The sequence below is a fragment of the Cyanistes caeruleus genome, chromosome 10 (genome assembly GCF_971803275.1).
Source record: "Cyanistes caeruleus chromosome 10, bCyaCae1.hap1.1, whole genome shotgun sequence".
Taxonomy (NCBI): Eukaryota; Metazoa; Chordata; class Aves; order Passeriformes; family Paridae; genus Cyanistes; species Cyanistes caeruleus.
This window is the reverse complement of record NC_141710.1, coordinates 8,113,903-8,137,771: the sequence shown is the minus strand read 5'-3', so window position 1 is coordinate 8,137,771 and position 23,869 is coordinate 8,113,903. Positions and strand designations below refer to the sequence as shown.

General features: G+C 39.0%; 1 protein-coding gene across 7 annotated transcripts in view; it reads right to left on the bottom strand.

Annotated features, from left to right (window-relative positions):
• ACSL3 (acyl-CoA synthetase long chain family member 3) overlaps nucleotides 1–23,869 on the bottom strand; it is a 47,974-nt gene that overhangs the window by 11,803 nt on the left and 12,302 nt on the right. For 5 of the 7 annotated variants that reach the window (XM_086844303.1, XM_086844307.1, XM_086844302.1 and 2 more), the window contains exons 2-8: nucleotides 20,720–20,823; nucleotides 15,925–16,346; nucleotides 9,371–9,548; nucleotides 4,110–4,219; nucleotides 2,742–2,880; nucleotides 804–954; nucleotides 121–244 (exon numbers count right to left, since the gene is read on the bottom strand). In XM_086844303.1, the coding sequence (XP_086700429.1) occupies nucleotides 121–244; nucleotides 804–954; nucleotides 2,742–2,880; nucleotides 4,110–4,219; nucleotides 9,371–9,548; nucleotides 15,925–16,275 (1,053 nt within the window). In that variant the 5' untranslated portion in view covers nucleotides 16,276–16,346; nucleotides 20,720–20,823. The remainder of the gene's footprint in view (nucleotides 1–120; nucleotides 245–803; nucleotides 955–2,741; nucleotides 2,881–4,109; nucleotides 4,220–9,370; nucleotides 9,549–15,924; nucleotides 16,347–20,719; nucleotides 20,824–23,869) is intronic. The other 2 variants (XM_086844305.1, XM_086844308.1) reach the window with 1 other exon arrangement.

Sequence of the window (23,869 nt, the reverse complement as noted above, 5' to 3'; positions counted from 1 at the left end):
CATCAGAAACAAAATTTTTACTATTTATAAAGAAATACTACAAAAGATCTGATGCAAGTAAATTTTTAAAAAAATTTTCTTTTACTTTTTTCCTGGTAAGGACTTGCTTCTACAACATACCTGGTCAGCCAAGGTCTGAGGGGAAGAGTAACCGATGCAGCACCCATGAGACAGACACACAAGCTCGGCACTCAGCTCCAGAACATGGGCAAGGGGCAGGTACCCAATATAAATGTCTTTTTCCCTGCCAAGAATTTTTAAAAGACAGGTTTATGCTGTATCACTAGAGTCTTCAGGTGCATCATTAAGCACAATTTATGCAAAGTTTAATGCAGAAATGGAGAAAGTAGAAAATGCCTTTGAGCTTGAGAGGATATTTCTAATCACGTGGGTTTTGTTTCTATAGCTGCATACTACATACTGTAGGTTTAAGGCATGAAAAAAGGGTGATGGTTACTCTCAGTGGATGAGACGAAAAACTGCACCAAACAAAGAAGCCACAGAATTTAAACATTAACCAAGGGAAGCACTGCTTAGGGAGGCTTTCAACACTCTAGGACAAGGTGGCCTCACAGGTTTTTGTGTCCTGGTCTCGCCCACACACCAAAGAGGAGAGAACAGAGTACAAGAAGCAGTCATGTAATTTAGTGCAGTGCTGGAAGATGCTCAGGTGTCAGTGCATAGTGTGATGTGTCACAACCTTAGCAATATAAAAGAGTTCATATTTTACACAGTAGTTAATCTAAAATTAAATGCAACTAGATGACTTCTTTATCTGCTGGTAAGTAACGGTCGGTACGCACCCCAGATTTGGGATCCTCTCAGCCATTCCAGTTATGCCAGCAATTATGTTGCAATGGGAGATCATAACTCCTTTGGGAATTCCTGTGGATCCACTTGTGTACATGATCACTGCGATATCCGAGGGCACAGGCCTGGATGGCTGCTTGTTTCCTGCAAGTTGTTAAACAAATAGGGTGTGTGGTGGGCTGGGAGATCTGACACATCTCAGCAGTCACTGCACTACAGCACCACAGGACTCTTGCTATTACATTCTGCTTTTGCTTAAAAAGATTGTGGTCAAGCTTAAGTGCCTTCAAAAAGAGTAGGAACTTTGCATTAGCTGAGCAATACTTTAACTGATTGTCCTTATCTACCATAACAACAGTTTTCCTATTATTTTTCCCCTACTCCTGCAGTGGAGAAAAAAACAGGCAGAGCTTTGTCTTGCCCAAAGCCCCAGTGAGCATCCCTGCCCCGGGGCAGGTTCACTGCCCTGGTGCCACGCTGCCACAGGGTCCATCCTTCTGTGCCAAGGAAGCCTCACGTGCTCCCTGGCAGGGAACAACACACTGCCTTATTGCAACACCTGCAGCAAAGCACTGCTGAGCCAACCTGAGGTCCAATCTCCATAAATATTTAAAAGAAGTTCAACAGCTTTAATTGGATTAAAGTGCTTTTTAAATACTTGTGCTGAGAGCAAGAAAATACAAAACTACTGTGCTTACTCAGAGGAAACTGCATCTCACACAGTGCATGTGGCACAGTGCACACACTGAATGAGATGCATGAAAAGAAACATTTAATCATTTTCCACTCACTGAATCCTGCCTATCCTGCACAATGAACAACACAGAGGGAAAAAACCCATAAGCAATAGCTCATCTACTTAATATTAATTGGACATGCTCGACCATAAACAATTCATGATAGCATTTCACAGTTTATGAATGGTTAACTTGACAAAGATAATGTTCCTTTATTGTTGTGCAGAGTATGTGAAATTTAAAAGACTGAAGAAAGATTAAATACCTTATTACATAGCACATAGATTAACAAATGTCAAGGAGTTAATGAATTACAGCCAAAATTTTTCTGCTGGTGTTGTATTAAACTGTTTTAGAAGTACATAAAACTGGTATATCAAATAGAGAAAAGCATCTTTTAAAGAAATTGAGAAGTCGTGATGTTTGGAGCAAATCTGCCATTCCCCTGAACACCAAAATCAGATGGATTGCCCACCCCCCACACTCCTAAAATACAATCCAATGTTCCTGTGCCTGCAGCAGTTAAGAGATTCTGAAAACAAAAAGGATAAGAACAAAAGAAAGCAACTACTGAATATATAGAAATCTTAAAATACTAGGATGGGCAGCTCTTCAGAGCCAAGAATAAAAATTTTTTAAGATTACAATTAAAATAAGTTCTAAAATTCTTAATTATAGTTCTAAAAATGTTACATAGACCAGAAATAGATTTCAATTAATTTACACAGATTGATGCTTTCAGAAATGTAGTAAGTGACCAAGTTCTATCAGATTCAAATGACTATTTTACATTTTGCTATCTGTGAATTTTACAGAACTTAATGTACAAATGACTGATTTCTTCTATTTTAAAACACACGATGACTTTCCTTCTGTGTCCCGAATAATCTGGTCTTAATAGCTCAGATCATAAGAATGCTTTCTAAGTTTCTATCCTGAATTAATTGCTTATCCTAAAAACTATCCTTCAACCTGTGACACTTGATTGTGGAGTGTTTTCACTCTGTTGAAAAACAGAACAAACTTACACCCCAAAATCCAACCACTCACAACAAAAACAAAACAAAAATCACGCAGACTTTATTTAAAGGAAAAAGAGATAAGAAAAGGTTAATTCTGCAGTTTTTCTTCAAGCTTACTCAAGGGGGTCAAATTAGGGCACCAAAAGAGATGATCCGAACAGGAAGAACCTACCAGTGTCTGCCTTGGCCCCCATGGCTTGCACAGATGCCATCGTGTGAACAATGACACCCTTGGGGAACTCTGACCACGTTGTGGGTTTGCCATCCACTGTGATTATGTGTCGCAGTAGTGGAACTTGAGAAACAATTTCCTGTGGAAATGAAAAATGGGTTCAGAAATTAAAACTTAGTTTTATGCCAAGAAGTAAAAAGAAAAAAAAAAAAGAACAACAAAAAACACAAGAACAAAAACCTCCAAGCTATCTGCTGTGTACTTTTTTAAAAGCACTAATATAAAACATCTCAGAATTTTAAAAGGATAAACCTGCCAAGCTCAAACAGATGCAAAGCTTGAAGCTTTCCAATTTTAAGTCAAAAATCTTTTCCAACCATTTACTGATTTGTATTTTATTTCATGAAAATCCCACAAATAAGACTGCAATGATTTGCAGACATAACTGACTTTCCCTTCCCATAGAACATGGGGAGAAACTGGTGATACTGAGCTCTTAACAATTCTTAGGTTACTCCTTGGTTATTATGCTATTTAAAACAAGCAACAGCTAGCAAAAATAGTGAAAATTACTAGCTAAGCATTTCAAGCAAAACATGAGTTATAAGACATTTATTAGTGTTCTCATGGAAAAAGAGATCATCACCTATAGCAGAGCAAATACATTCTCTTCCTGCAAGCTGAAATAAATGCACATGGCATAGATACTGTCATTGTAGTAACTTCTTTTTAAAGTTTGGGAAATTCTCATTCAAAATTCCACAACAGCACAGTTTTTCATTAAAACAATTGCCTAATCTGAAAGGTGCAGTTTCCCCAAAACACAAAATGATGAAACTCATGCAGATTAGTTGTTCCACTTGGGTATTCCATCAGGGTCAGTAAGTCAAAGAAGTTCTTGGACTGTTCTAATGTTTAGTGAGCTTTTTCTCCCCCTGCATGGAAAACCAGCTCTAACTCTTTAAACACTCATCTTTAGATATAAAAACCTGCTGGAAAAACATCTGACAATAAGCCAGGAGCATGATCACAGTTAACTCTTAACACATTTTTCTGTTCTTCCCATTGTTACATTTATAGGCACTAAATCCACCCAGAAACCACAGCAGTTTCTTGTAAAGGTGTTTTTCCAGGCAGCACTCCAGCTCTGCAATACTGCAAATTGCTTGTTCTCCAGTCACTGAGCAGCCTAAAACCCACTGAAAGCAAACTACCACTTTCTGTACATGAAGACAGATATACAAATCTTCCAAAAGCGTCTGCCTTGTGGAAAGGCAATAAATCCTTGTTCTGTACAATGGAACCAGGCCATTTAACAATGGTGAACAGACACACTGCAAAGAGATAGACAAAGAACAGTTTTCTGACCTTCAATTTTGTTTGCATCAATTCTTTACTAGTGATGATGGTGGTCACCTCTGTTTCATTCAGCCCATGGACTATTGCTGGGCCTCCCAGCGTGGCATACAGAGTAACAACTGAAACACAAAGCAGGGGAAATGGTCAGTCTCTGGGTTACATTTTCAAATATAGTTTACAAAAAAACTGAGATGAATCTATTCCAACTTAGGCAGTGCAATAAAAATATTTGTCAACTCAAAGATGGTACAGTTTTTTTATTTAAAAAGCCTCTTAACATGTGACTTGAAATACAGTGTAATTTTCAGTTACTCGCAGAAGGAATAATGAACAACCATTCTCTATGTGACTGTTTACTCTCTTCCAAGGTCTAATTAGAGGCCCCAAAACCACATCACCTCATGCAATTCTCCTGGATCTACTCTCATACTTTCATTGCTTCTACCATCTGAAAAGCAGGCAAAGCTTCTCAGTTTAATCACTGTGTAACATTCCTCTTACATATAGGAAAGAAACAGCTTTCATTCATGTGACTTCTCTTTTCACAATTCACATACTCTGCTACAAACCTTTTACAATTGACTGCTAATAACAAATTACAGCATGGCAATACCTGTCATCAGCAGAGAATTCTCACTCAGGAATAAATCTGTAGCTATTCTGTTCTGCATCTATTTTAAAAAATGTGATAAAGGTGTAATCATCACAGTCATTGGACCCCCAAACTGACATCAGGAGAATAATATGGAACAGCATGAAAGAAAATATTTGTAAAGTTGACTATAAGAAAAATTGTTCCCTGTTTGTAAGGTCAGCTGATTAGTGTGTTAAACAATGATTTCATATTAATACCTTTAAAATAATATTTTATTTCCTATCATTTTCAATGGAACTGAATGAAAAAAGACCAGAGGAGCCTAGGGAAGAAAAAGGCAGCTAAAAATTGAAAAGAAGTATTGCTAAAAATAAAATTTCCAAGCAGAACACTAAACAGGGACATCTCAAAAAAATCTCTGAGATCAATCAACACAATAATTACAACATCCTTGCTGGGAGTTTTGTCACATCAGGTATCTGAATATCATCTGCTTTTTAGTCTGTAAATAGATGAATATTTAAAGAGCGTAATTATGAAAATAAGATACCCCATTGTACATTAGGACTGTAATCACTGCAGCAAAGACTAAAAATTAAAATTAAATAAAGTCCCATCATATTCTAAGATTTTTATTTTCATACTTTAAATCCAAGGAGTTACGAACCCAGAACAACTCAAAAGCAGTTTTCTTACACAGAAAAGTAAATAGTTGACCTCTACTTATTTTTTTTCTTGTTAAAACAGTCCATCATAGTTCAGAACTGTTGCAGGGCAAATGCACATGCACTGTGTTTTCTTTAATTTGGTGGGAGCAAAGTCCAGAAGAGTGCCTCTCCTCGTTCCCACGAGCTCTCTCCACTTACTGCAGTGACCCCTGTTATATAAACATGTAGCAGAAATTCAGCTGCCCCGAGCCAACAAGCAGAACCAAGCCGACAACACTGCCCAGAAGGCAGAGCATCATCTCGGGAATAACATGGAGCTACTTAATTACTCATCCACAAATAAGTACATTAGGACACTCAGAGCTATATGACGGAGCCCAAGAGAAAGAGACCATTTGTATGATGGTGCACTGATGTCATGGAGAGAGCAAAACTGACAATGACTCATCTCTGAAATTCTCCCTTCTCCACACTGGCACCTAAAACTTTTTCAGGCAAATCTGAAAGTTTTGATAATTTTTTTCTCTCCTCGTTCTCCTGAAAACATACTGACAAGGGATGATTTTGTATCCACCTTTATACATGCAATAGTATAAGTGAGCCTTTGTTAACTGACCAAAGGCCTGGCAAAAAGAAAATCCCCAACACCACTAAATTTGTCCCGATATAAAAAGATAAAACCTTGCCCTAAAGAAATAAATAGAACTTTTATTTCAAGAACAATTTATTTCAAGGTAACTGGAATGTTAAACTGAGTATTTCAGCATCCATTGTACATCAAGAATAAAAAGAAAAATGCACCTTTAGAGGCTTCAGCCAAATTTAATTCTGACAAAACCACTTCTGCTCAAGCATGATTGAAAAATGAAACCTAACCTCTCCTATTCCACCATTTGGCTATGCACTCTTGTCTTTTATCTTCCTGCCCTGGTGAAAAGCTGTTCACACACATGAAAAGGTACTTAGGAATAAAATCTGCTTTCACATTAGTACTATTTCTGTTTCTGAACTAGCAATCCCGCTCTACCTCCTGCAAATACAAAACTGAGAACTTCAGAAAAAGTCATATTTAAAATCAAGCAATATTTCCAACCATAAAATCATTTGTTTGTGCAAGTAATCCATAAAAAACTTCACTTTCCTTATTTTTATCTATATATAAATACATAATAATATAAATATATTTATATATTTATTTTTCATATATAAATTTATATGCAGTTTAGTACTGCAAAAAGGCATTCTCTCCAACACTGAGATGAACCTGCTCTGTTGACATGAGTTCTGGGCCCAGAATGTCTGAATGCATCAGACTGAACACATTTCACATTTGGAAAGAATGTCCCAACACCCCCACAGCAGTTAGCTGGTATTAAACCTGCACACTGAAAAATGCTAACATAAGCCATTTAGCGATGTCTTGCCACTACTACTGCTTCAACACCATCTGAATCTTCCAGTTTCTCCTGCAAGCTGCCTGTGAACACTGCACAGCTCTCTCTTCATCTGCCAGCACAAGTCAGCCAAGTTCACAGAAGATGACACAGCTTAGATGCTGAACACCACGTCAGAGTGTGAGCTGAGGCACGTTGCAGTAAGGGGATTTAAAGCACTAATCCAACAAACCCAAAAACATGGACATCATCCTGCTCACAACATCCAGCCCCTAGCTCAGATTTTTCCCCCCTCAAATTGCAGATCTCCCTAGGATTTGTAAATGTGCTTCAGTTCCAAAGGAAAAAAAAAATATTATACAAGCTTTTACATTTTATTCCCAGGATAGCCACTAGGAATCTGACAGATCCCAAAAGTGATAAAAGGGAACTGGCACAGAGACATGTGGTTTAAAAGCAGCATAGGCATCTAATCTGAGAATAGTCTGTGCAGTTCTCTGCTCTGGCAGGCAGGCCAGAAACATTTACTCATTGAAGAACCAACCAAAAGCATCACCAGTTTGGGTGGGAAGACACCTGGAAAGATCACAGCACACACCATCCACTGCAGCAGAGTGCTCAGAGCCGTGGCCAGTCTGGGTTTTACAGGTCTCCAAGGATGAAGATTTCACAACCATTCTTTGCTCCTGTTCTGATATCAAATCACCCTCATAATGAAGATGTTTGTCCTAATATGCAATCAAATTTTCCTGCCATTGAGCTTGTGACTGTGGCCTGCAGAGGTCAAAGCACACCTTTGTGAGCAGAGCCTAGCTCCATCTCTGTATACTGCCCTGGGTAGTGTCAGACAGCAGCAAGATCTGAAGTCATCTTAATGCTGAACAGACCCCTCTGTCAGCCTCTCCTCAGATGTCACGTTCTCCAGCCCCTCCAGCACCTTGGCAGCCCTACACCAGACTTGCTCCAGGATGTCAGCATCCTTTTTCCTAATAGGAAGCCCCAGTGTGGACACAGCAGTCCAGATGTGGTTCTACCAGTGTCCAAAAGGAGGAGAAGGATCATTTCCCTGGACCTACCTACACTCATGCTACCACCATCCAGGATGCTGCTGGCCTTCACTGCAAGAAAGTGCTGCAAAATCCAGGGGAACCCATGGCCCACCAGAACCCTCAGGTCCTCCCCTGCAAAGCTGCTCTCTCCAGCTCTCCCCCAGCCTATACTGGTGCATGAGGTGCACACAGAGGAAATTTTAAGTGTCTTTATTGAATTCCATGAGGTTCCAGACAACCCATTTCTCCAGCTGAGAGTCTCCTCTCTCCACAGCAGCCCCACCCTTGGGAGCACTGGCTGTTGCCCCTAACACGCCACCAGCTCACACCCCCTGTGTGTGTTGCACTCTGTCCCATCACCCAGACCTTCAATAAAGAAATCAAGCAGTACTGGAGTCACTGTCAGCCACTGAAGGCTGGCAACTAACTCTGTTCTGTGGCTTACAATCCTTGCAGCCAATGGTCCACCTCACCCACCTTTATCTGAACAGTTTGGCTGTACAGGTACTACAGGAGGCCATGCCAAAAGCATTGCTACAGTCCCTACACAACATCCTGTCCCTCCTTGTCACAGAGCCAGCTGTCACACAAGGCAAGCAGGCTGACTTTGAAATGCTAAAGGCCAGAGCAATGCACCTTGCCACCAGCTCAGCTCCTTCCTTAACACTGAGGGACCAACACAGCAAAAGGAACATGCAAAATAACCAGAGACAGGAGTAAAAACATCCCTAAATGAAAACTGCTACATACTCAGAGGGACCATTTAAATATAAATCTTATTAGACTTGCTTCCAAAATCTGAAAAAAACTAAAACTGTTAGAGATCTTTACTGTCTCTAGGTAGGAAATCAGGAATTTCTGCACATCTGGCTTTTACAGTCCACCTCTTATTGAAGTAGGTTAAATGTGGCACAGGAAGAAAAAGGCTGCTCCTGTGAGGAAAGCAGTCTGTGGCATGCCCTGAGGGACAAGATGTGTCCCCCTGAGAGCATCACAGAACACATCCAGGCTAGGCTTAGTTAGGTGAAGGACATATTAAGGAGCAATGATGAAACAGACATTTAAACAACTACAGTACACTGAGACCAGCACTCAGTACATTCTTGAGCAAGAAAAATAGGCCTAACCAAAATCAAAATTAAAGAACTGACAAAATATCCAGATAAAACAAAACTTGCAGGCACAGATGAAGGTTTGACGTCAACTCCTGAAATCAAGTCAATGAATTCATGTGTGATTTTTGTTTGTTTGTTTTCAGAAACCTGGGAATCTGTACTGATCTGAGATGAAAAGAAAATAAACCTCTCACAAATTCATTGAGCACACTATACTTCCCAAAACCATTCTCCCCATCTGCCAACAGATACAGGTTTCTCTATTCACTTAAGCAAAAGGCTACGAAGTGCAGTTTCTACCTTATGCAGTATTTTTCAATTTGAAAACTTTAATGTTCTACATAAAATCTAGATAAAGCATTATTAGTACATAAAGCAAAGCAAGAAAGTTTTGTTTTGAGATTGTGAGATCAAAAGCCATAAAAACTTGAGGGAAGACAGGTACTCACGCTGGTAGTTGCACATAAAGCAGGCCTGGGCTGCAATCATCCACTCAGCTCTGGTCTCACAGAAGATGGCAATGTTAGTCTTTGGCTGCTGACCCAAGACTGCTAAGCCATTTCCAAAATTAACAGCTTTAATGTATACATCTTCATAAGAAAGCCAGGTGTACTTGCCAAGGATGACCTAATAAGAATAATAAAATCAATTAAGAAAATTAAAATCCTTAACACATGTCCTACTACGTCTTCAACCATGTGAAGAATCCACAGATGTTTGAGTGAAATGTGCTTGAATTATAACAGCAGTTCACTCAAGATAAAGATGATACTTTTTCTTGCCAAAAGCTACAGGGCCTGTGGAAGTTCCAACATAAATACCATATCACAATGCAAAATCTCCTTGCATGTTACCACCTCAATTTCTATTTTCACAGAAGGGAAAGCACATGAAGTCCTCTGAAAGACTGTGTTTGGTTATCTGGCTCACACACCTCTGCTTTTTAAAAGGGTTTGGTTTATGTAAAGGATGAAAAGCACTAGTTAGCATAGTACATTCTCTATATTTACTTTCTTGGATATTTAGGCTACAATTATACACAAATATGACATTCAGATGTTCACTAAAATAACTGGAAACCAGAAAGCAGTATGTCCATGGGCCCTCAGTCAGAAATTGTGAAATCCCCTTCCCTTTGTTCTGAAACAAATGTCAAGGGGATGAGTAGCAATAATTTTGCCTTTTTTTACTGTTAAACAAAAGCGGGACAGAAGACAGGATAGGAAATTACTGAGAAGCCTCAGTTCTGAGAAGTCATGTAGAATATATTACACAATCTCACTTTTCCATATGGGAAAGCTGGTGCACAGTAAAACTGGATTTGAATTTACAGGTCACTACCCAAATTTCTGTATGCACTTGCACCTTGCAGTACCATTTCCTTACTGAGTGACAGGCTATTTCTTTGAGACCAGACTAGACATTTCCATATGTAGATATAGTATGAAGATGTTTTATACTGAAAACCTATACTCTAAAATATTATATCCTACCCATCTGCTTATATAAGCACACTTACAATTTTGAAAAACAATTTTTAATCAACTATTTCAGACATGTTCTTTACAAAGCATTAGTAATAAATGCAAACAAACACAAAAAAAAACCCTAGAAAAACCTGAACTAGAAAATCTCCTTCATTCTTTTTTCCATATTCCATTCATCAATGTGAATTAGATTTCAGACTTTGGTCTGTCAAATCTAACAACTTTTTGACATGTAACTACATTTCTAGTGAGTCTGTATTTCCACATCCACTTATTTAATAAAACGTATTTCAAAATCTCTCTCAAACTCAAAAATAGAAAAATAAAATCTAGTAGATTACTTTTGTCAAGATAATTTTCCAAACTGTTTAAGTTACAATTAGTTGTAACAATGAGTTGTACCTACTACAGCTTCACTGCATATTGCTCATTAACCTACTTGTTTAGCAGGACAAACAGGTACACATGCAGCTGCTTGAAAAATTTCACTAATGTCTTCATGGGAAAATATCATTTATCAAGTCCAAAAAACATTTGTCAACAACAGCAATATATAGCAATTCCACCAGAAAATACAGATCTCTCACACAATATCTGCTCAGGTTTTCCTGGTTTATTTCCAGAAGCTCTGTTTCAGTGGCAAACAGGCTGCTTCCAATGCCAAACCCTTTCTGGAGCAGAAAGCTCAGGTTGAAATGGCAGCACGTGGGGCAGGGCTGGTGCTCACTGCCACAGCCCCCTGAGGAAGAGGAGGGACCTGGGAGTCCCTTTTTGTTTCAACACACCAAGATATTTCTGGTGTGGAAAACTCTCACTGCTTCCAAAACAAATATTGTACCTCTTCCTGTCCATCCAAATTTCAGTCATTTGGAATTTAAATTCCAGCTTGGGATATGTTTTTCCCCAAAGGCAGTATTTTTGGCAGATGTGGAAGTTCTTGACAAGCTGATCAGTTGAAAACAATTTATAGCAGTGCCTTGGGTGACACCCTTTCCCCATTATACTCTGCCTACAGTGTAGCCTCAGGAAAACTGCTCACAAATAATTAGGCCAAGAAATACAAGCAGATTCTTGTTACTGTTTCTGGTAAGCTTGCCAATTCTTAACAGGTTTTAGTAATTTCCACCATTCTGTAACTGAACTGGGGAAAATAAATCATTAAATGGCAAAAAAATTAATCTCTCCAAGCAATACTTGTGATTCTGCTTTTTTTCCCTTTTTTGTTCTCTTAAGTAATTCATTCTCATTGCTCAAGCAAGTTTGATATGTATTGAAAGCTCACCTCATTGGTGCTTTCTTTTCTTAAAAAGGAAAAGCCCTTTTTAAGGATGTAAAGCACTGTTGGCTGTACCTATTTATGTAAAAATACATTTCTGAAGAACACTGATGTGAGAAAAGGTAACATATTTTTCAATGCAGCAATTTTGAGTTTTACTTTCCTACTGCCTTACAATTCAAATTCCAGTGTTCCTTCCCCACAGCCAGTGTTGCTTCTCTATTCAATCCCTATGACATTTATATTGTATACACATTAGTGAATGACAGATATTAATATATATATATACTAAACTGCCTCTGTAAGTCCCTTTCTCCTGCACCTCTCTATCAGCTTCCTCTGCAGGACACTCCTTATGCTGGAGCATGTCTCCAAATCCATCTCCCTTCCTGGCCTTGCCCTCAGCAGCTATTGCTAACATTTTCCAATGAACAGTGCAAGAAAGACAAGGAGCTACTGGACAGAGTCCAGTGGGTGCCACAAAGAAGATGAGGGGTCTGGAGCATCTCTCTTGCCTGGAGAAGAGAAGGCTCAGGAGATCTCATTAATGCATACAAATATCAAAGGGTTGTCAAGGGGATGGTGCCAGGCTCTGTCCGAGGGTTCCCAGTGATGGGACAAGGAGCAATGACCATGAACTAAAACATAACAAGTTCCATTTCAACAGGAGGAAGAATTTCTTTACACTGAGGGTGGCAGAGCACTGGAAGAGCTGCCCAGGGAAGGTGTGGAGCCTCCTCCTCTGGAGACATTCCAAACACACCTGGACATGTTCCTGTGCCACCTGCTCTGGGTGACCCTGCCTGGGCAGGGGGTGGGACTGGATGATCTCCAGAAGTCCCTCCCAACCCCAACAATTCTGTGATTCAGCTTCTGCTGCAAGCAGGTGATAAGACTGGCATTAGGTGCCATAATCCTTTAAACATTCACACACATTTAACTTAACAACTTTCAGAGGTTACTTCTGCTTGATAACTAATGGAAAGAAAATAACTTTACCAACTGTCCAAGAGTTGGTAAAAGGGCTCGAGAAGTGAATTTCAGCAGAGACTTTATAAGGAGTCCCACAAAGGCAGCCAGCAGGGACTGCAGCTCTGAGGTTTCACCTGGAAACACGGCATTCCATGGAAAACGCTGCCCTCTCCTGCTCCAGCTTCAAACTGCAGCCTGAGTCACACTGGCACAAAATGACTTGGAAGCATCCAGACTCAACTAATATTTGGAAATCCAGAAAAGCAGAGACTAAACACACTGCTAACATTTCTTTTACATGAATTTTAGAAACATATTAAAATTTTTAGTGCAAAGGTGCAAAAAATGGTCTTGATAAAGCTGCAGGCTCATGTAGAGTCATTAAATTACCTGATCTCAGTTACCTTTGAAGGTCGTCCTGTAAGTGCCTTATAAGGTTTAAAGAACCCTGACTATGATTTAGAAACCGGTGATCATAAATTAAATATATTTTCTTGTAAAAGTACATTGAAAATAATACAAAGGAAGTTATTTGAAATATCCACTTCTGGTCTTTTTCACATGAACACGTGGATTGCAGCTGAATGTATCTGATCCCCCACCCCAACATACAATTTACATAGCAATCTATGGTTTTCAACATCATAAGTGACTCTAGTACTGCTCAGTGACTTGGCATGGCAAGAACCTTTCTGGACCTTCACTTTAAGTTTCAGTATTGTCAATAATAAGCAAAGTTCTGAATTCCCAAGTGCTTGCCTATGTTGTTTACTGTTGCACCCAAGTCTCTCAGGTTTTAGATGCATCACCTTCCCCAGCAATGCTGCTTTCTTCTCCCCACTATGTCTTATTTATTATGCTCCCAGTAATTCTGTTCCTGGTCACCAACCCTTTTTAAAGCTGAGCAAGCTCTCAAAACAAACACACATCTCCCTCAAAAAATAAACCAATGAAGGAAGACACACACAAAGCCAAATCCACATACCAACACAGACCAAAGCAAGCACCTGATGATATAAGTAAGACAACACAAAATAATGAAGCTTATCTTTTGGGCATCATAAAACTTCAGTTCCGGTTAAATTGAGTCCCTTTTCCAATTAATTATATCTTAATCTCAGAGGTACTTTCAACATTATTTTATCTTGACTTAAATACATGGCCTATGAAATTAATATTAGGTATGCATGATTTTGGAGAAGGAAATTGGAGAAGTACACTAGAGAAGGAAATAGAAGAACTAACGACATATGAATTACTATGAAATGCAACTACTGCATAAGCAAGTATTTGCATTTCATTCACACCCATGAATATCAGCTACTTTGGAATCTGCAAAGAAACAAATATTTTTGTAACAATACACTATCATAAAAATTTAAGAAATTACAGATTATCTGAGACATCACTGTTCTCACAATAAATTAATGGATTATCTGATCTTAAAGATGTTCAGAAGCTCTAATTAATTTTAGCTACAAGTTCAAGGACACTCAGTTTTCCCCATAATCAAAATTTGAATATTTTACTTTTTTTTCATATATATAAAAATATATTGCAGATCCTGCAAAATATAGAAATTACATGCATTATCCCTAAGAATTAAACTTGTTGTGCACCTTTCGGAAGAACTGCACCAAACCTCAGCAAGCTGGTTTTGCTAAAGGGAACCAGGCAATAAAAAGGTGCCTGGAATTAAAGACAGAAATCAAAGAGAACCCTGACATTTAGAATTAACAAGATATCTTATGAAATGTTCTGATTTTCCTCACTTGCTAACACATGCTATGCAGTCCTAAGAAACATTGTATTCCCTAACAGAAAAAAACCCAATTTAAAGTGGACTTCTGTGATAATGCCACAACTTGGAACAAAGTAACACGGGAGCAAGTACAGCAGTCGACTACAATGAACCCTTGTGTCAAGCTTAGACAAAATTACCTAACTTGGGTCATTTCTAAGTCTAAATACTCACAAACAAGTCATTGAAGTGGATCAACACAAACATTCCTCAGCTTTCCAATACTCACAACGCTTTGCTTACATAATGGAAAAAGCTAAAACTCCTAAGTTCTTGAGTCTTGCATCCACAATTATGATTAAAAAACAGGGCACACGTCACAGGCAGCCAAAATTCTCATCTGTGCTCAGAAGCCACTCTCGGTACAACATGAACTTTGTTTCTTTACAGGGTAATGAGGTAGCAAAATGTGCATCAAGCAAGAGTACACGTAACCATTCACCCCAGCATTTCCATCACACTACAAAACTAACTCCACAGCTAGGGGGGAATTTCACTAACAATAAAGTTTGTATAAAGATTTAGACAGAACTAAATTTTGTTATATACTGGGATTTTAACCAAATTCAATTTTAAGCATACTCCTCTATCAGAATTAAAACTAGCAGCACAAAGAGACATTTTTTTCATCAGCATGGAAACAAATCTTAACCAAAAATTACCTGCTGTGGATTTAACAACTTCTAATAGAGAAATGCAGACCTTTAACACCAGAGATGCACAAATATGCATATTCTGTTGCAGTATTCTGCCTTGCTGCTTCAGGCAAAAGTGCATTTTTCAATGTGTCTGAACAAATACAAAGCAGCAAATGACAGTAGAGGCTTGAACGTTGTAAAAAGTCAGTCCCTTGAAACAACAGAGCTGTTGTCAGGTACTGAAATTACATCTCCCACACACACCAGGATTACAGATTAGCAGAGTAGTTCACCTTAAAGGAGACTCAAAGAAAAAAAAAACTCTTCCAATATGTCTGTGCAATCCTTTTACAAACAAAGATTCATTTAAGCCCTGAATTCCCAGGACAGAACAGCAAATCTTTAAATATCAACTAAGTCTGCTGGAAAGGCACATCTGAGTACTGGCATCTAGGAATTTTTATATATTTATCTGATTGCAGTTCAAAATAACACAAATGGAGACATTTTAAAATTCACTTAAAGAAACCTTTAAAGCCAGTTACATCACCAGATGAATATTCAAAACAAATACCTAAAACATACTTGTGTTTTTTCTTTGACTGAAACCATAAACAGGATATCTATTCAAGACTGCAAAAGGTTGAGATTTGGTTTAAATGCCAAGTATTGAAAGATTGGGAATTAGATAATTTAATTCTTTTCACAGCTACAGAATCTAAGCAGAGAAATTTATTGTTTCCCCAGCTTTGCTCTACTGGACTAGAAGTGCTGTATAAGAAAGTAAACATACTTTGGAAAAAAATTCTTGAAGGCAGAAAATACTTACCTTTTTAAAAACTTTTCCTGATGGCTGGATTTCATCTTCCTCTTTCAGAATTTCACGTGTTCCCAAGAGTTTTTTGTCCTTATATTTAGTTTTAGCGTATTTAAAAACTTTGTCGAGTGTATCACACCCAGGATATAAAACTGAAGCTAAGCAATGCAGACTGTTAACAGATCTGTATGCACCCCCAGGCTTGTTATTCACAGGTCTGGCTTTAACCTGCTTGGCTTTTGCTATAGCCTGCTTTGATCCTGAAAGTATGTACCATGGAATGTACGTTACAAGGGAGTACAACAGCACTATGAAGTTTATCAACTGTAGAAGAACAGGGTTGATGTTATGCTTCAACTTCATTTTGGCTGCTTGAGAATGTCACGAGAGAGAATTTGGTAACATTGATCAGCTAGACAGGGATCCAAAAAGATCTGAAAAGAGAAAAGAAAAGGTTAGTAGTAAACTATCACTGCTGGCAGGGGAGTATTTTTAAACATGATATTACAATCCATATCCCAGTAGGTTTCTTTATGCGGGAGTTAGAATCTGAATCCCATACACAAATGAAAACAGACACTGACATGCAAGGTGGAACTGTTCCACCCCCCTTCAGCAGACTGCAGTACAACCACATGTGCATCCCAGGTATTTATCTGAAAAGGTTTTGTGATTATACAATTCAAAATCATCAGAGCACCTCCGTGTGCACCTCCACTAGAATCTCTATGACCTCAAACTGTGAATCATCAGCCTCCAAACAAGCCCTAGGAACGCAGGCAATGTCACCACCCTGCACATGGGAAGGAACCTTGAGCATTAGGGATGTTAAAATGTTTCCCAAGCATTGGACACACTACCTAAGGAGACACTCACCTAAGAGAAGGAAAGCTGAGTATGTGACAGAACCTTAGCTGGTTTATCCCTAGGGATTTCCCATGGTTTCAGTCTCAGAACCAGCATTCAATGTTACACTTGTAACTTTTTCCAGAGTACCTAATGATGCCAGGATATTCACTTGGTCTGTTTTAAAAGCATGATTTACCATATGCAATGACCACAATGATAATGCAACTTTCTAATGTATTCTACTGTTGAGTCAAGAAATGATTCAATCTAAAATATTAAAAAGATAAATCAACAAAATAATTGAAATCCTTATGGAAATCAGGGATGGTTGCCATAATGGCTAAAGATGGATTTCTGCAACAGTCAATGAGTCACTAGCTAAAAATCAGTGCTTTGTATGTAATAAAATACAGATGCACTTCACTCAGTTAACCTTTCAAACGTATTGATACAACTTATTAAAAGCAGTATCATAAATCAAACTAATAATGATGTATATATAAGATGCACAGCTTTTGACAATTCTAAATTAAGTAATTTTTCATTCATAAGATGTATTATTCTGTGCTGATGTCTTAGACTCTTTGACTTTTCCTTCATTAGCTCTCTGAAAACCCTAATGAAAAGAAATTAGAGTTGAAAAAAATTATGATTAAATCATATACAATTCCTCAGTAGTAATGGAAAGAAACCTTGCTTCATTAATCCTGGATCTGCAGTCCTTTTGGGAACAGATCAATCCAGCATCCTTCCTTAGTAGGATGAGATTAATTCCATCTTTCCCTGAAACATAAAACTTCCTAAAATTCCAAGCAAAAATATTCCATGATCATTTTTCCCTAACATGCTGCTGTAATCTCACTGTTAACACTGCATCATTACAGGCAGTTTGAAGGAACCAAACAACATCAAAGTCTCTTCTGCAGAGCAGCCTGAGATACAAACAAATAAACCACAGGAGCTCTTCACAGTAGGGACTCACTGCAACAAGCAGCAGTGGGGGAAAGAAATTTAAAATAGATTTTAAAAAAATTAACTAGAAGTGCATATATTTTAATTTTCAGATGAAAGACAAAAAGCAATGACAAAAAACAAATTTAAATAGGCTAAAGGGCAAATTCAGTAATCGCTTGAAGAGACTTATGTTCTTAGGCTGTCACTGAAGGATACTTAATGAAAATAATCATGAGCTGGCCAATCAGCTACTGCAGGCCAGAAAAATTATACTGTTGTTGATAGCAGCACAGAACAAGATGTTCTAAAGCTGAACCCAGAGTTCACACAACAAGAGTTCACCCATTTTTTAAAAAGTACTATGTTGTACTATTATTTTGCCTGGCCCAGTTCAGGAGGTGAACATCTTTTTTCTCCTTATAAAGCTGGAGACCTTCTCTCTGCCTAAAAAGTAGAAGCAGAGTTGAACCTAACACTGCTAGATATGACAATTAAAGCAACTCATTTAATACCTTTAGGCAAATACCTTTTCTTTGATCTCCAAAGAAATTCCCTGTGTGACAAACAGTCAAGGCTATTCAAATAATATTCTCTCTAGGTTTCATAACTTTCCTTGATTAAAGAGGCACTGAGCCCTTCCAGAACAGCAGTCTCCCATTTCATTTTGCAGTTAGTTATCCCAACAGCTTTATCCTCTCCTCAGAAGGAGAGAGGAACCTTTTCCACTATGTCTATAACCATGCCACTGTGTAATGTCAAGTTCTCTCTTCTGGCTCACCCTTGCATAACAACCCCCAAACCTGGAAATCTTTGCTTTGAATTGCAAACATAAATTGTGCTTTTTCCACTATTTCATAAAAGGCTGCATTGCAAGAAAAGGTCTAAGGAACACTCCAACTGGAAAAACTAAAGGGAAACATCTGGACTGTACCCCTGGCTCAGAAAAGCAAGCATCCTGCTCTAGAACTCTGTGCTGATGTACATCTCTTACCCTAAATAAATTGCTAATTATTTCAGTTACTCCTTCACAAAAGTGAGGCTATCACAAGTCATCTATTGCAAAGAGTTTATTTTAAAAATTAAGACAATTTTTATTCACTCAAAATGTAATGTTTTTGTGATAAAAAATTGCTTTTTGCAAATGAAGTTTCTTGTCTTACAGGCCAAGTAAGACTCCATTTTTTCCCTTCAAAATCTTATAATCACGAGATAGCAAACTTTAGCAAGAGAGAGCAAGCTCCAGTGCCAATGTCTTAAGAAATAGATTTGAGACTGTGATATTTACAGAGCATCTATGCTTGTAACTAATTGCAATTACCATTGTAAGTGGCCACTGGAAAAGTGCAATGCCTTTTGGAACAAGAAAGAAAAATATTTGAGTAGTTTCATTAGAAGAATAAGCTCCAGTATCTTTGTAGGGTGATGGTTCTAAGGAGAGCTGAGCCATGACACAAAGGAATTTGGCTATAGAAAGGCTCCCCCTCTTTCCTTGTGTGATTGAAGAACAGAACTTGCATTTTAACTCATCATTTTGTTTCTTTGTTTGCTATGTTGTTGAAGAGGAAAATATCAGGTAAGCAAAGAAGATGCAGTTTAAAATGCCTTTGTGCCCAACAGATTTATCACTGCCATTCCCAGGGGAACATCAAAGTCAGCTAAATGGATCACTAAACATGCAATAAAAAAATCATTTTGATGACAATGTAGAAGCAAAAGCAGTACCCTGCCTTGAGGCTAGAGTGCTAGCTGTAAGGCAATTAAGTTTTACAGCAAGCAAAACCAATGCAGCTGAACATCACAACACATTTTCTATTGGGTTTTTTTCCTATACAAAAACCCCCATTAAGATAACCACTTTTAATGACAAAGTAAAAGAATAAGATTGTTTTCATTAAGATATAATGCTAGCTCATGCATTCTTCTCTGTAACAATTACTATTTCAAACCTTTAATGTATGCTATTTTAGAAACTCAAAATGAAAATACATTATTAAAAATCAAGCTGCAGAACTAATCTAAAAATCAGAAATTTTAGTGAAATTTTCAAGGTTATATCAGATCTGGAAGGCCTAAAAGGGAAGCAGTGTTTGCTGATTAATATTCTGACTTTAAAAAAAAACAAAATTTTGAAAGGTTTAGTGAAATACTATGAAGGTTTTTAAAATTTCATTGAAGTACAGTATGTTGTCACCTTATTAATTTTGGAAGTATACAACTGCTTCTGACCATAAAAAGAATGTAAGCAAACCCATCATTTTGGAGCAGGGAACAGAAAGCAGAGGACATGATCCTAAGCAGTTTTTGCCAGTATAAGACTATAGCACAGTGAGAAAGTTCACTGCATTTTCAACATTGTTCTTAGTTAGCTCCTGCTTAATCACTGACAAATAAAAACACATGACATGTGGTAATATCCTAACCTAGTGGTTTGGTCTGCAGATTAGCTGCAAACACAGGTTCTTACAGAACATGCAACCATCCTGGTTTCACATAATCCTGCTGGGGTTTTTGAGGAATCAGTGTTCAAACTTTGACCAGTGATGCAGGAAAGGTTGAGAGGTGAAATCCTGGATGAAAGAACTGCTAATTTAGACAAGAATACAACTTACAGAAAATCTGCCCAAGCAAAGAGTTCTGGACATGCATGAGAGCTGTTCAGTTACATGTAATTCACATTAACTCTGGTAGTCACCAAATGGAGAAAAAGCAAGACCACAAATTAAGTTTGACACACTTTTTAAACAGCAAAAAAGAAGCAGCAACCAGCACACTCATTCATCAGTCTGGAGAAATAAACCAGTACTTTTCAGGACTGATCCTTCTTAATACATAATCAGTGATTTGGCCTGATATATTATACTAATACTGTTATACCCTTTAGTTTTAGAAGAAAACTTCTGTTAGATGAGAAAGAAAAAAATCCTCAAAGGAATGTGTTTACTAATTGACCTGCTTATAACAATTACATTACAATAAAAGCATGAATTAACAAGAAAAAAGGAACCTTATGCAACTTCTCATCGTGGCAGGTACAGGTACAAGAGCTGATACAAGATGTTCCAGTCTCAGTTTATTCAACAGGAGCTGTCACAGGCAACTGCATGAAATCTAAAAATGGAAAATTCCCATTAAATATGGCAATTATAAAACACACCCTCCATTTTTTCACTCGTATTTTGTAATAAATAAAACCTTTTTCTCATCTGATACTGCACTGTATCACCTCAGAGAGCCCAGGCCCACTGCATGCAAGTGATCACGAAGCCAGATGTAACACACAGCACAGTCACCGCTCAGACTTGAGCCCTGTACAATCAAGGTGGCTGCAACAGCTTCAGGCAAACACAGCAGCTCATGGTACTCGTCTCCCTGACAAATTCCAACTCCTCAGTGGCTTTCAGTGTACAGTTCTACCATTTGGTAAGCTTCTAGCATTTGAGGTAGAAAAAAATAGACCCATCTTTGTGTATATACCCACACAAAGAATGCATTTCAGCCTGAGTAATAAAATATTCTTGAACACTTTGCAAAAAGACTTAATAAAATAGTAATAATTGTATTTATTGATTCTGTGCCACTACACACTGAAGTTTCATTTATTGTCCTTTGCAGAAAGAAGTCTTGAAAACCTGTGCCAGCAAATCACATGTAAAATATACAAATGTAAACATTTTGTACCTACTACCTTTCTGCAAACATTACTATTTACACAGCTATTCAGTTCTTAAAGATAATCTTTTCCAGTTTCAGTGGATTAACTATTTACTGCTTGAGGTGAGCATCCAGGGTGCTCACTGCCCCATTTTTTGACTTCCATGACTTCACACACACTAACCAAACTCCAACCCAGAGACTCCAAGATACTCTTGCAAAAAAACATTTTGGTCAACGATTTATAGTTGTGAAATCTATTACTGAATCTTGCAAACCCCCCCATGATTTATTAACATTCACTGAAAGGATAAAAAGGTTATTCACTCAATTAGGCTTTAAAGGACAAAATAACCAGGTATCTTCATGAACTGCCCAGTCTCATTATAGAATATAACAATAGGAGTTCTCAAGACAATATAACAAAGCCCATAATATAGACTTCTAACTGTACCAAACCCAGCCTCTATTAGTTTACATCTGGACTTAAAAAGTAACATTAACAGCCATGAAGAGGTAGGTTTTTACTACATCTGGAATTCATTCAAGAGTTGTCAGCATTTGCTAGCACTCAGCAAGTGAGCCTTTCTTTTACAAAGAGAAGAGACCAAAAAGAAAGAAATCCCTGTTACTGATTTATAAATACTCATGTAGTCATCTATTTAAAAATAAAAAAATCAAACCAAATGCACACAGATGCAACAGCCTATGCTTCACAAGCAAACTCCCTGGACCGTGAAGCAAGGAGGGCCTGAGGTGATGAACGGTGCAGAGGAGAATCTCAAACATGTACCTATCTAAGTGGAAGGTCTCTTGCAATATGGATTGAAGGGACTATTTGAAAACAGATGTTCTTCACAGATGAAGTACAAGTTTTCACATATTTCTTGAAACAGAGATGATAGAAACCCCAGCAAGCCCCACTGAATGCTGGAAATGGATGCTTTGTGTTTGTGGAGAAGAGCTGGTGCTCAGCACATCCTCCACAGCAGAGTGGGCACAAGGACTCGCCTCTCCTCCCCAGCTCACCCTTCACTGCTCCCCACAAGCCTCTCTTCCCACCACCTCCTGCATTCCCTGAGCACTGCTGCCCTGGCAGGGCCCCCTCTCACAGGCCCTGTGGTTTCCACACAAGTGCACACACTGTCCTTGTCCCCTGCTCGCCAATTTTCCACCCTCCGACCCCTCCTCACCCTTTTCCAGGCTGCTGCCTGGGTCTCAGCATCACCTCTAGCACAAGGGAGACCTTCCACGAGCCTCTCAAACATCCACAGAACCCTTCTCCAGGAAGACTCTTACACGAGGCAGGCACAAGAGTGCCTCTGCAGTCATGCTGGGAACAGGTCCACGGCTCTGTCCCAAAGGACATCTGCTTTCAACAGAGAGAAGTGATGCTCAGCACACCGACCCCAGGAACCATCACCTATTGGGAACAAACCCAGTGGGACCTTCCCCAACAGCTCCACATGGCAGGGCTTGGCACAGGCATTGAACTAACTCTGATACAGCAAGATCCAGAAGAGGATTGCATGGCTGTAACACAGGCACACACTCAGCCAGAGGTTCTTCTGAAACTCTTTCAAGCAAGCACACAAGAATGAAACTAATTCCCACATCAACTCCAGTCCTTGATGTCTCACTCCCAGTCCTGAACCAGAGATAACCGGTCTCTCCCAGGATTTTACCCCTCCTGCTGATCCACATTCTGTGAACTGCTGAGGTCTTACACAGAAAGAGGGATGGTAGGAGACCAGAGTTGCTATTGATTATGTCTCTGCTCTCAAAAGGAGGCAGAGCTTCAGGACACAGAGAATAACCTCTCTCTGAAAGGACACTGGGGTAATTCTGAGCTACCTTATTCAGATCATCTGTAGCCTCCAGCTGTGGCCCACCTCTAGCACAGCCCTGGGTGAATCCTAAGGCTCTTTAAACGCTTCCCCTTGCTCTGCCAGGGAACACAACGCTGGCAGATGGCCAGAGCCAACGCAGCACTCCCGCTCCTGCCTTCACAACTCAACCCACTCAACACTTCAGCAGAAGCAAATCTACAACTCAGCTCCAGTCCCGAGGGAAACTCGGGCACTTCTGTGCATGAGCGTGTTTCTGAAAAGCACAGGAGGGCACACACACCGCCAGGGAAGAGGCATCATGACCTGGAACAAACCAGTTTCCGAGGTAGGAGTTTACCAGACCGCTGGGGCAGCAGAGGTTGCTCATGAACTGCACAGCCTGAGGGAGTGATTTCAGTTCGGCTCAAGCAGATTTAACACAGGACTGCTAATAAAAACAGACATCTCCAAAAGGTAATTCCACTCTTGTCCTCCATTGTACCAACACATGAGTTCCTGTGTGGCCAGGAATGAGTCAGATTAGCTTGTTGATCCAGTTTAAACCCTCACCTTCTCAGGGCAGAACTGTGGATTTTCCTTTGTATCAACTTTGGTACTCATTTGAGCCTACCATGCCTCACTGCAACCACCTAAATCAACAGAAAATTAGCACT